Genomic DNA, 12,519 nt, shown 5'->3' on the forward strand with positions numbered 1-12,519 from the left:
TTACTTTAGGTTATTCTTTATAATGATAGTTACAGATAATTTAGATGTATATTCATGGGGTTCCTTTATACTATTTTCATAATGATAGAGTTGGATATTTTTTAGAAAACAGAATTGATCCAGTGGACTGACGACCAAATGTTTCTAATTGATGACCGGATGCGGTTAGTCGGGTGGGCAAAGCCTAATAATGGAAGAGGCCCATATTCTTGCGTGCCTAGGATTACTGCGCCATCGGTGTCCGTCTAGTAAAGTATACTCAGTTAAGAATTTAAAAATCACCTATAAACTTAATTAAACAGTACTTCTATAACAGCAATTTAAGCATAGTATTGTCACCAAAGTCACCAGAATCTTTACCTATTACTAAAGCGTGTAGCTTTTCCACTAGAAATTTCGGTTCAGTCCAACACGTTTCGCTAACAGGTGGACCCGAAGTGTATATAACGAGAATCGAAAACTATGCTACACTGTAACCTAAATAGACTCGAATATAACGAGAACATGAAAATAAAACAAAATCCATGTTAAAGAAAAACTCATAAAGAAAAATCTGATCCATACGAGGCCTTCGGTCGGGGCAACGGACATGCATATTGGCTAGTAAGAACTAAATTAAAAGGCAGTAAATTTAGTACAACACAAATAGGTGGCATGACGCCCCGTCCAAAGAAGAGATGGTGATTTCATAGACACAATGGAAGACTACCCCCATGGGACAAATATTGTGAAATAGAAAAACTAACTGACAGGAGATATGTCCATGCTGTAACAAGTACTATCTAGTTCAGAATAGTTCATACGATGATACAAGCAATATGGGACGCAAGACTGTTAGAACCGAACAAATGGACTGTAACAAGTTGGTTGCTACATAAAAAAAAGTGTGGGTACAACGGGTAGCATTGGATATGAGTAGTAAAGAACGGAAGAACTAGCTGCGTGTCATTCTTCACAATTCTTGCAACGAGAGGATCAGCATGTCTAGTCATTTAATCACCGAGGTTGTAGGCACACCAACGCAAAACAAAACTAAAGGAAGAACCCAAGCAACTTATGCTAAACAAAAGCTCTATCTCTGTCGAGCCAGCGGTCAACAGAGCCAACGCAGGCGCCAATTCACCACCAGATCTACGTCGGTTTGGGTGGTAGGTTGATAGCACCTCTTGAAGCCACGAATGGAGATTAATTCTCACACTAAGGCCGCAGCATTTTCTTGCTATTGCTGGTCAGGTTACTTTATCGTACGGTTCCAACAAAAATGTTACTGACCAGCAACCACTATTGCAATCTTGCACAAAAATCAAAATGATACAGCAAATAACTCAGAGGAAATAATCTGGTGTTCTCCGTGTCACATCTGGTTCACCTCTCCTCGGAGCTGGTTCAAACTGCATGATAAAACCCAAGTTGAATTTCCATGAAGGAATGTCACAAGTTCACATATGCAACCAAAAAAAATGTCACATCCATGCTATCCAGATTCCCAAATTTCAATGGCATGACATTGCCACACTGTGCCATGTCATACTACAGAAAGCTGGTATATGAAATACCCAACACTACTCGAAAAAATCAAAGTAATAAATGGTAAAGCAAGAAAAAGCATAACTTAAGAAAAATCAGTTACCTGAATAAATGAGTGATTCCTGCAGTCATCAACCTCAAGGATGGATGCCATGTTGCCACACCGGTAACAGTAATTAGGTGCACTGAATATGGTCACCACCTTTTGTTCCTGCGAATTTGTAAGAACCATGAGACCATAGGGGCCAAACTGATGCTACAAGTTAATCCGTGCTAATCTTTACCTATTACTAAAGCACGCAACGTTTCCACCAGAAATTTTGGTTTGGTCCAACACGTATCACCGACAGGTGGACCCGAAGCTATATACTGAGAATCAAACAACTATACTATATTGTAACCTAAACGGACTCGAATACAATGAGAACGTGAAAACACAACAAAGGCCCTGTTTGGTAGGGCTTCTACCCGGCTCCAGCTCCGGCTCCTCCGGAGGAGCCCTACCAAACGTTTTGCATGAGGAGCCGTTTTTAGTGAAAAATAGACGAGCTGGAGCCGTTTTGGAGGAGCCACAAATTGTGGCTCCTCCAAAACAGCTCCGGCTCCTCCAGTGGAGCCTCTCATAAGGAGCCCTGCCAAACACCCCCAAAATCCGTATCGAAGAAAACTCATCGCAGAAAAAAAAATCAGTCGTGATCCGTAAGGGGTCTTCGACTGTGGCAACGCACAGGCATATTGGCTAGTAACTTACATGTGCCCAGTTATAACCCTCCATAACCAACTGATGAGCCCGGGCTACCAGTTTAAGATTGTTGGTGTGATTAAACTGTTCCGATATGTCCTGGAAAATTGAAGCCATACAATAATACAATTAAGAGCAGAACTGATAACAGTCTACCAAATAAGTAAAAAAATGTGGTATATCAAGTACCTGGCCAAAAGTGTATCCAGCGCCTCGAGGAGATATGCCCCAGCCACATCGATCATCTGGATCAGACCATAGAAGGTCACACATAGGTCCCTCATGAGGGACCTCTTGAACACGATCTAAGCTTCGAACACTATCAAGATTCTCAATGGAAGGAGATAAACCACCATGGAGGCAGAAGATTTCTGATTCCACCTTCAAGTAGAGAAAGAATACAGCGTTAATAATATTTCTAAACAAAATAATAGACAATTAAGACATGGAGCTGACAGAGCAGAAATTGTGTCATACAGATTTAAACGTCAAATCAGTTAAAAAATATTTAAACATCAAAAAGAATATGTAGTGAGTCAAAACAAAAGCTAGCAGACCACAGATCATTTTTAGTACTTCAAAGGACTTATTTATATGTATATATTATTATCTGGACATGAATGAAAAACAAATATGGCAGATGGATGCTTCAGTGCATCAATTCCTTAGCTTTGTCTTTTTTTTCTATATCTTGGAGAAAGAATATAGCGAAGCCTTAAGTTGACAAAATAGCACATAGCACATCAGTGGATAAAAGCAGTTTAGGATTACCATACTTTAACAGTTCTTATCAATGAATAGTGTCATAAATGAAAGAAAAATACAGGAACAATATTGTGACCTCAAGGGACTGAGTTTAATTAAGGAAAGACAGCTTAAAGCTGAGCATACATACCAATGCTGTCAAAGGAAAATAGTCAAAAAGATCAGTGAAGATCTTCCAGACATTTGCACTGCCATATCTGTTTTGAAGAATCAAAAACAGTACAATAGGGTCAAACAAAAAGAATCAAACTAGTGAAGAACGATAGCTAGAAGAAACCGAGTTAACGAACTTCCAATTTTATCCAGATTGTAAATAGTCAACAAGAAATTCCATCTAGGCTGCAGCATGATATATTAGAGTACCACAATGGTAATAGGAGATTTGAACTTCCTTGACTAATGTTATGTTACATGATTGATAGAACATTTGAAATGCTTTGACTAAAATCTGCAGTGAAAAGGCAGCATAGAGACCTTAATTATTACAAAGGAGAATGTAGCTATTGCGGTGTCTCCCATTGAGGAGGCAGCCAAGCCGGGCTCAAACCCAGGCGTTAGCAAATGTGGGTACACAGCCCACACGTGCTCAGACCCAGGCCATAGCAATTGTGAGTACCTCCATGAGAATTCTAGCTAGCTTGTTTTTAGCCAGACAGGGTTTGGTGCCACCCTAACCTACGGGCAATGCTAGGAGTCTCTCTTAGTGGCAGAGTTTCTCTTTATGATTATTATAATTATCAAGTATTCAATTAAGGTAATTGGCAGCCTTAGGAACACCCTGGAGCAACTGGAATGCATGTCTTTTAGTAGTACTGATGCTACAGTACACAACAGGCTACACATGGAATAAGAGTAAGGCAAGTAGGTGATTTTCAAGCACCTAAATAACTCACTTTCGTAGGCATTCATCATAGAAGCCATACACCTGTGTGATCTGCAATAATTGAAGGATTCTTGAATGAAATACAGACTTAGAATGAGATTCGCAATAAAGAGCATGCATGATTCTATATGCATACAAAGAAATATTAGATTAAGAAAAGCTAACACTGTAAAACCAAATGAGAAGGTTCATATTTTAATAATTATGAAAGGTAGAAATATCTGTATAGTACCTGTCTACTCTCATGGTTTCCACGAAGAATAGTAATTCGTTGTGGGTACCGCACCTTCAGTGCAACCAAAAGCTGCAAAATTGTACTACATCATGTCAACTATGGGACATAACATTTTAAATGAATGTAAAAAATACAGTCACCAACAGCTATTCTTACTTTCATTAATAATGCTAATTTTGGCGATGCTAGAATTACTACACGTTTGACCTAGTTCCCAAATTTGCACAGGAATTTCATTCCATTCGCATAAGCAGGGTGCATTGTGGCACCAATCAATCGCATCCCAAACCCTTGCCATAAGTTGCTATTGCTAAACTTCAGAGGAAATTTGCGGAGTGAAAGTTGGCACTAACTAAATCAACTACCACTCTAAGTTCTGCTCTTTGTTCTTGTTTCGAGATGATAAAACAATTGACCAGAAACACGCAATTTATAGTAATGACACGTATAGAGGAAATACATAATCTAACACTAACAGAAAAGTCTGGCAAAGAGAGAACAAGTGACCGAAATGTAAATCTCTCACCAAAGTTATTATATTCAGGAATAATATTTGCAAGATGAATATCCAAGTAGTATATAACCAATAGTGGTGAGTGTCTATCTGACAACACTGACTTGTCAATTATGCATGCTACACTATAAATTGCCCTGCTATCAGATAATCACTGCATCTATGGCTTGTACCTTTAACAGTTAACTGAGTCAGAGGGGTGGCAGCAGAATACAACACTACTAAACACAAGAATGTTGGCTTCTACAATTAAGAAAAAAACAAATGCAACTATCAGCTAGATCTTACTGTTACGGTCTCAACAGAGTAATAGCCACGATCCACATAATCTCCCATAAACAAATAGTTTGTGTCTGGACACTGGTAAACAACAAAGATTGATCTGTCAGCTTTCAAAGAATGAAATGAGCAACATCAAAAGTACAAAGGCAAAACAAATAAACATTCGGTTGTGTATGGAATACCTTCCCGCCAATCCGGAAAAGTTCTACAAGATCATGGAATTGCCCATGAATGTCACCACAAATTGTCACCGGGCTTTTAACTGGCTGTACAAATAGTATAAAGGCTGAGTTAAAAGTTAAAAAATCATCTTCTGCTGGAAAATACAAACAGCATACTTAAGTGTACACCGCAAACATACACGCTTTGGCCGTGGCCACACACAGATAAAACCATATTTCATGCAGGCTTCACAGCAGAAACTAGTTGTTAAAAAGACCGAACAAGTGTATAACATATCAAATCACCCTTTTGATTGTAGCATATACACAGCAATCATAAGGGATGAAAACCAAAAGGAAAAAAAAGAAACATATGTACTATTCTGCTAGGCTCCAGTGCAGCACTAGTAAAGAGTACACGCATCATCATCGGTTTGAAAATTCATGCACTTATTTGGGATTACCTACCCAATAGTGAGGCAATACAAATTTTCCCACTCGTTTGTCACTCAATCTCTTTGCATGCCCACCAGCATATAGAGTGCTCACTGTGTATTCCACAGGTGGAAGATACAAGTACCCTTAAGACATCATATTCCGAAAAGGTGAACTTCTGGCATGGACGGCCAAGAAAACAGCACAAATGCTTCAATTTTTCCTGTCCATATCAAGTCGGTTCCTTTACACATGAAAAACTGAAAAAACATGCCAATTACAAATAGAATAAAACTAAGGATAATGTTACTCAAACTAAGTAGAGCATATGTTCACCATTTTCTCTAACCAACCTGAGTGTCTCCAATAGATTACTCATACATCATACCCAAAACACACTCTCTCTCTCTCCATTACCAGTAACTACTTTAGTGTTTTTGGTAATGGTTGCTGCAGCAGATTACCAAAATCCAATTAACAAGGATAGGGTAGAGGGATGAATCCCCTTCATTTAGGTGAGAGGGAGGTGTATTTTGATGATTACCAAAAACTTTTAGGTAATGGAGATTGGATTGGTAATCTGCTGGAGCACTCCAATCACCAAAACATCAATTTTTTGGTATTGGGGAGAGGGATGAGTAATCTGTTGGAGATGCTCGGCCCCGAAAACATGGATATCATCATAAGCAGTAAATAGCTGAACATTGTAGCGGCAATAACTAAAAGACAAGCAGAGTAATTGGGTGAGAGCTCTGCCATACACCATACCTGAACATTGCTTTCCTCCATCAATATCTCCTTGGCCTTCTCACACAATGTTTTAACCTGTCAATGCTCTAGTCAGTAAAGATCACACCATGCCAAAGTAAAGAGTTACACATTCAGGCATTCAGCCCTCCACCATGGCATGACAAGAGCATTGCCAGAATGAAGCAGCGCCCAAACATAAAGCAGTAAGAATGTCGATTCAATGACAGGTACAGCCAGCATAAATCCAGGCGGAGTAGCATCGAAACACACAGCACTACAGCAGCAGCAGATTCGGCATCTAACGCTTGAGCTGCTACAGCATATTCCGATCTAGCCATCATCATGGGAGCTCACCAAGCTGCGCTATTTATTCCCCTCCTCAACGAAATAGTCGATTCCATAGCCGCACACGAGATCTACAACCGGCGGCGGAACCCGGACCACCCAAAAGCTACCACCTTTGGCCGAAACGATCTAACCCTAGATAGAGGAACTCCGGCGCCGGGACCACCTTCCTAAACCTCCTCGATCCCGCCACGAATCGACCGTGGAGACGAATCAATAGCAACCATATAGAACGGGATTTGGGGGCAGGCCTCACCTCCGTCTCCGGGAGCGGGCGGCACTCCATGAGCTGCTCGATCTGCGCGTCCAGGCCGCCGCATCCCCCGCCGCCACGCGAGCCCGCGGAGTCCTCCATCCGTTTCTCCGGCCGCCGGGACACGCCCCTGATCTACCTTACTCTGGCTGGAGATCGTCGCCGGCGAGAGTGCGAGCGGGGGAGGGAGCCCGAGGGGAGGGGGCGGGCGGGAGGAGGAGAGGAGAGGGAACGGGACGGAGAGGTGCGCGTAATGAGAGAAGCGGGCGGGAGGGCGCGGGCCCCGCTACCTGCGGGGTCAAGGTGTCAGTGAGATCCGTTCGGTGTGGGGCCCAGTGTCAGTGGCACAGGACGAGATGTGGGGCCGGGAGGATCACCGGTGGTCCGGACGGAGGGACCGGCCACCGGTGGTGGAAAGGGCACGGACACGGACAGCCGGACAAATTAGCGTGGGCCATCCATGTCAGCCACACACGCACAAACGACGAGGATAACTCGAACGTGAAGTCCTGGTTCGAACCCACATTCTAGTTCAACTGGTATAGCTTTGTGTGCCAACGCACATGGAAGCCTTCTCAATGCTCCGGGCGTAGCGAGTCATCAATCTCTTTGTATTTCTCCCCACACACCGATGAACAATGTATCATGCACCCACCAATCTCTATAAACTTCTCAAACATTGATAATCTTTGTATCATATCTAGATATACCTTGAAGTTTGGAGTTAAGGTTGCGGAAAATAAACCAAACTAAAATAACGGGGACTTAAAGTTATTGAAACGGATGTTTTCAATCTCAGGATCGAATTGAAGGTCTTAATGACGGAATTTAGTCCGTTTGTTCGGTTTTAAACTAAAAAACAAAATTATCAAAGAAGCCTAAAAGCAAATACAGGTTAGCCCAATATTACAACTTCTCCTCTTCGGCCAACCTAATAAAACATATAATCCAATTGCTTAACTCATCCACCCATCTACCACATGTATGTCACATACGCATCCTCATTTCCAATCCATACCGACCTAAAATCTAGCCGTCACCTATCTTAGATCCTCCCCTCCAATCCTTAGCATAGGTGCCAACGGTGTCTCCTACCCAACTCCAACAGGTTCACTAGTACTCCATTTATCTCTGCTTTTGTACGCCACGGCCCACAGGTATATTGTGGTGGTGACGTTGTTCCCTATCGATGCTCGAGAGCGAGGTTGTGAGGAGGTGGTGTCAGTGTTTGTGAGAACAGCAACACGGGAGTCATGACACCGACATGACCCCCCTCCCATCATGCACGCTTCTCCACACACCATCGATGATAAAGAGAGGCTCCTATGATCAACACCGCTACCGTGGTCACTAGCCCACCACCACTATCTCTGTGTCGTGGAGGAGATGCTATCCTAACAGGTCGACGAGAAAGATGAGATCTGTAGCGCTTGAGGAGGATAATATCCCCGCAAGCATCTCCACCAAAGCGCTACACCATGGCGTCCCTAGTGCACCGCGTCAGAGACTAGATGATAAGTGTGTTGTGTAAACATACGTTGGTTGTTGAGTTTGTTCATTATCAAACCAAATCAAACTGACTAAACCCAAAATGCTCGATCTTGAGGGGTTTTTTTTACACATTTCAATCTTATGCTCTCTTTGGTTCTTGCCATCACCACCTACAATGACGAGTCTATTTGCTTCATGCACAGCTTAGGCTCACCAAAGAAATCACACCAGAGGTCCGTTCATTTTGCGCCGCAATACGTCAAAAATTTGGATGATGCGTGCATTGTGTAAACATGTGTTGGTTGTTGAGTTTGCTTATTATCAGACCGAACCGAACTGACCAAACTCAAAATGTTCGATCTTCAAGGTTAATTTACACATTTCAGTCTTATACTATGTTTGGTTCTTGTCGTCACCACCTACAACGACGAGTCCATTTGCTTCACGCGCAGCTCAAGGTCACCAAAGAAACCACACTAGAGGTCTGTTCATTTTTTGCCGAAATACACCAAAAGTACAGTGGATATTTTGTTCGCCACAACTTAAACGTGACTAGAGCTGCGGTCCGAAGAGCTAGCAGCTACCAAACATTTTTAAGTTATTGAATCTTTAGAAATATAGAAATGTAACCAGTCAGTTCGGACAAATTGGTTGCCCACCCTACGTAGAGCAGCTCCAGCATATATTCTGTCCAAAATTTATGAAGTGGACACATCATCTGGATGCTGTCTAGAACAAAATCCTCCACCAAGCTCCATACATAAAAAGTGCGCTGGGCACGAAGTTTTTAGATAAGAGTTCCAGAGAGCTGAAACAAGCTCCCCGGTTCATCTCACTATGTCAGGACAAAGATTACAGAAACTACAGTTACACAAAGCTCAAGTACGCGTCTTGGCAAAATACCTGTTACAACTCAGTCCAGAGGCCTCCAGGCTCCTGGATAAATTTTGCTACCTAAAGGCCTCGAAATAATCATACAACCCCGCACCGCAGTGCGAGCTAACACAGTCCAGAAACAAAAGGTCCTCCATTTTTGCCTTGAGTGCAGCGGCATACAGCTTGGTCCTCTATCTTTTGGGAGCACACCCAGTTTTGCCTATTGTTTTACTAGATGGAAAACGGTAGACAAACGGCAAGGGGTCGTTTAGAATTTAGACGGGTTTAGATGTGTTTAAATGGGAATTAAACGGCCTAAACGGTTTGCTACTGTAGCACGATTTCAGCAAGATTAAAGAGGACTTTACTAACCTTTTGTGAAGTAAACTTGAAGCTTTTGATTTTGATATCCTCCCAAGTTGAGATATGTGCTTGAAAAAGAAGGAGCAGCTATTAGAGTATGGTGTAGAACCGTAAAAGTGTAGATAATAGTGCATTGCAGGCAGCATATGAACAAGAACAAGATTAAATAATAGAATACATTAAACATGCTCAATTCAGCTCCAAAATCAGCAAATGACAGAAAATAATATAGCACCGCAAATAAGTGATAAGCACAAACATAGATAGTTCTTACAAACCAAGCACCACAAATAGGTTCTTACAAACAAAGCAATAGTTCATAAGTTCGGTAGGTAGAGATTAATAGATAGTGGTAATATGGAATTATGGATGATGGTCAAAGCCTCTAGCTTAACCCATCATCCGTCATTATCTTCCTCCCCCTCTAGCTCATAACCAGTTGTGATCACAACATCTTGGTCCGACTCAAAGTCAATATCTTCCTCATTTATTGGCTCTCCATCAGTTTCGGACAAGGACTCTTCTTCAATCTCTCTTTCCATAGCTAATCTTGCACTCCCATAGCTAATCTTGCACTCCTACGAAGTTTTGTGACCTCATCAGGACCACATGTCTCAGCAATTAATCTCCATGTGAGACCTGTTACAGGGTCAACATCAGACCCCTCTTCATCTGCGCCTTTGGCCATCTATCCTTGAGCAAAGGTTGCTTCGGTTACTACAAGCGGGTCTGCCCTTTTGTTGTTTTGAGCTTTATTTTTCCTCTTTGCACAAAGATGATTGAATCTAACGTAGACAAGTTGTTCAAACCTCTCACATGTGAGCCTATTCCTTTTCTTTATATGAATCTACAATATATCAAATTCATTGAGCTGCAATTAGTGTTGCTGAAAAAATATGACACATGCTGAAATGATCAACTAAATTTTTGTAGACTTACTCCTTCAAAACAGCTCCAATTCCTTTCACAACCCGAGGCACTTGATGTTAAAGAGAGGATTCTAATAGCAAACTTTTGCAGTGTTGGAACTTGTGTTCCATAATTTGCCCACCACTTAGCTGCACAAGAAAAACACTTAAGATTTATACAACAAGGCTGAGCAGCCAACTACCAAATTTGATGTAAATAACTTAAATATCTAGACTGAAATTATAATCCTTGCAGCCCAACTGAGCTACATTTTTACCAAAATGTCCAGCTTTATCTTTGAACTTGTGGAAGTCTTCATTGAGCACTTGATTTTGCTTGTCATAGTCACCATGGTAGAATGTTTCAACAACAGCAAAAAACCCATCTATGACATCCTCATTGTGAAAGATAGAGGGCTTGCTGTAGCTATAAGAGTTCAAGCAATATGCAGCCATGTGAATAGGACAGTCCAACCGTTTCTTCATTTTTTTATCCACAATTTCTATTATGCTCTTGTACAAACCAGTCCCATTCTTGTCCACATTTCCAACAGCTATTCTAATTTCTTCCTTAGCCTTAAGAATTTCACCATAAAGCCAAAGCATTGATGGTTTAGTATCTCCATCAACCATGCGAAGAACGTTAACTAACGACTCAAATACTCTCAAGCAAAGAGAAACACCATTCCAAAAACTAGACTTCACTAATGTGGCTGTAGCTTGTACACATTTGGCACTTTTCTTCACATAGCTAATTTTCTCCCATTCCTCGCTTTGGGACATCATCCTTAGCTGATCTTTCTTCTCATACAAGCTTTGCAAAGTGAGAAAAACGGAAGCAAATCTGGTCACACCGGGCCTAACAATATCTCTTTTCTTTGTGAATTTCCTCATTAGAGACAATATCCTGTGGTGGGCATAAATAAAGATGGTTAGACTTTTTGCTGAATCAAGTGTGTTCTTGAACTTTCTCATCTTCCCAATTCCTTCAAGCACTAGGTTTATAGTGTGGGTTGCATATGAAGTCCAAAATAGATTGGGTCTCTTGACATAAAGCATATCCTTTGCTGCCATATTGTTTGCAGATTTGTCCATGACCACTTGCACAATGTGCTTCTTGCTATCCCCAAACTTCTCAATAAAGTTGTCCACGAACTCAAAAATGAATTCCCCTGTGTGTGACTCAGCTGAGACTTCCTTTGACTGAACAAAAGATGTTCCAATGCAACAATTAATACACAAGTTCATTATACTCCTCCTCTTTTGTTAAGTCCAAGCATCAGTCATAAGAGAGCACCCAGTTCTTTTCCATTCTTCTGCTTGATCTTTAACTATCTTTTTTATATCCTCTACTTCCTCATGTAGTAGCTTCTCCCGCAGCTCATGTTGATAAGGCTTCTTTGCACCTGGACCAAAGCGGCCAGCAGCTTCCAACACTTAATCAAACTCATCACAATTTATTGTATTGAAAGGTATTCCTGAAATTAAAGTACAAGGGTATTTCTTTCAAAATGCAGCAAACAAGATACTTAAATAGTTAAATATAACAACATCCAGCAAATATTTATCCATTTACCTTGCACATAAATCCACCTTGCAATATATCTCTTCAACTTGTGCAGCCTTTCTTTCGTTATATGTTCTGAAATTTTTTGCTGGTGAAGGTTTCTTTGATTGGAACCTAAAGAACTAGAGTCAAGAGAGTTTGTAAATTTATCCATAGGACCCACTGCCCGTGGTTGAGAGCTGCCAATATCATCAAGGCTCGTGCCATCATCTGTGTCCATCTCATTCGCAACAGCATCTATGACCTCTTGTTTTTCTGATAGCCTAGCAATTTTAGCTTTCCTTGAGTCTCCAATAGCTTTCTTGCACTTCTCTCTATCCTCCGGAGTTGCATTGGGGCATGACCGGACTTGGCCTTTTATGCCAGCAATATATAGCTTGAGCCTATAAATCCCTGCCTTCACAACCATAGGACATAGCTTG

General features: G+C 41.4%; 1 protein-coding gene across 1 annotated transcript; it reads right to left on the reverse strand.

Annotated features, from left to right (window-relative positions):
* Window positions 1–735: 735 nt before the first annotated feature.
* Window positions 736–7,143, reverse strand: LOC112875233 (putative serine/threonine-protein phosphatase PP2A-4 catalytic subunit). The gene is made up of 11 exons (XM_025939005.1): window positions 6,896–7,143; window positions 6,313–6,369; window positions 5,131–5,214; window positions 4,955–5,026; window positions 4,150–4,221; window positions 3,928–3,968; window positions 3,165–3,231; window positions 2,459–2,650; window positions 2,279–2,368; window positions 1,631–1,738; window positions 736–1,391 (listed from the first exon to the last, which is right to left on the reverse strand). The coding sequence occupies exons 1-11, from the start codon at window positions 6,992–6,994 to the stop codon at window positions 1,326–1,328; spliced, it is 948 nt and encodes a 315-aa protein (XP_025794790.1). The 5' UTR covers window positions 6,995–7,143; the 3' UTR covers window positions 736–1,325.
* Window positions 7,144–12,519: the final 5,376 nt, after the last annotated feature.

The sequence above is a fragment of the Panicum hallii genome, chromosome 9 (genome assembly GCF_002211085.1).
Source record: "Panicum hallii strain FIL2 chromosome 9, PHallii_v3.1, whole genome shotgun sequence".
NCBI classification, from domain to species: domain Eukaryota; kingdom Viridiplantae; phylum Streptophyta; class Magnoliopsida; order Poales; family Poaceae; genus Panicum; species Panicum hallii.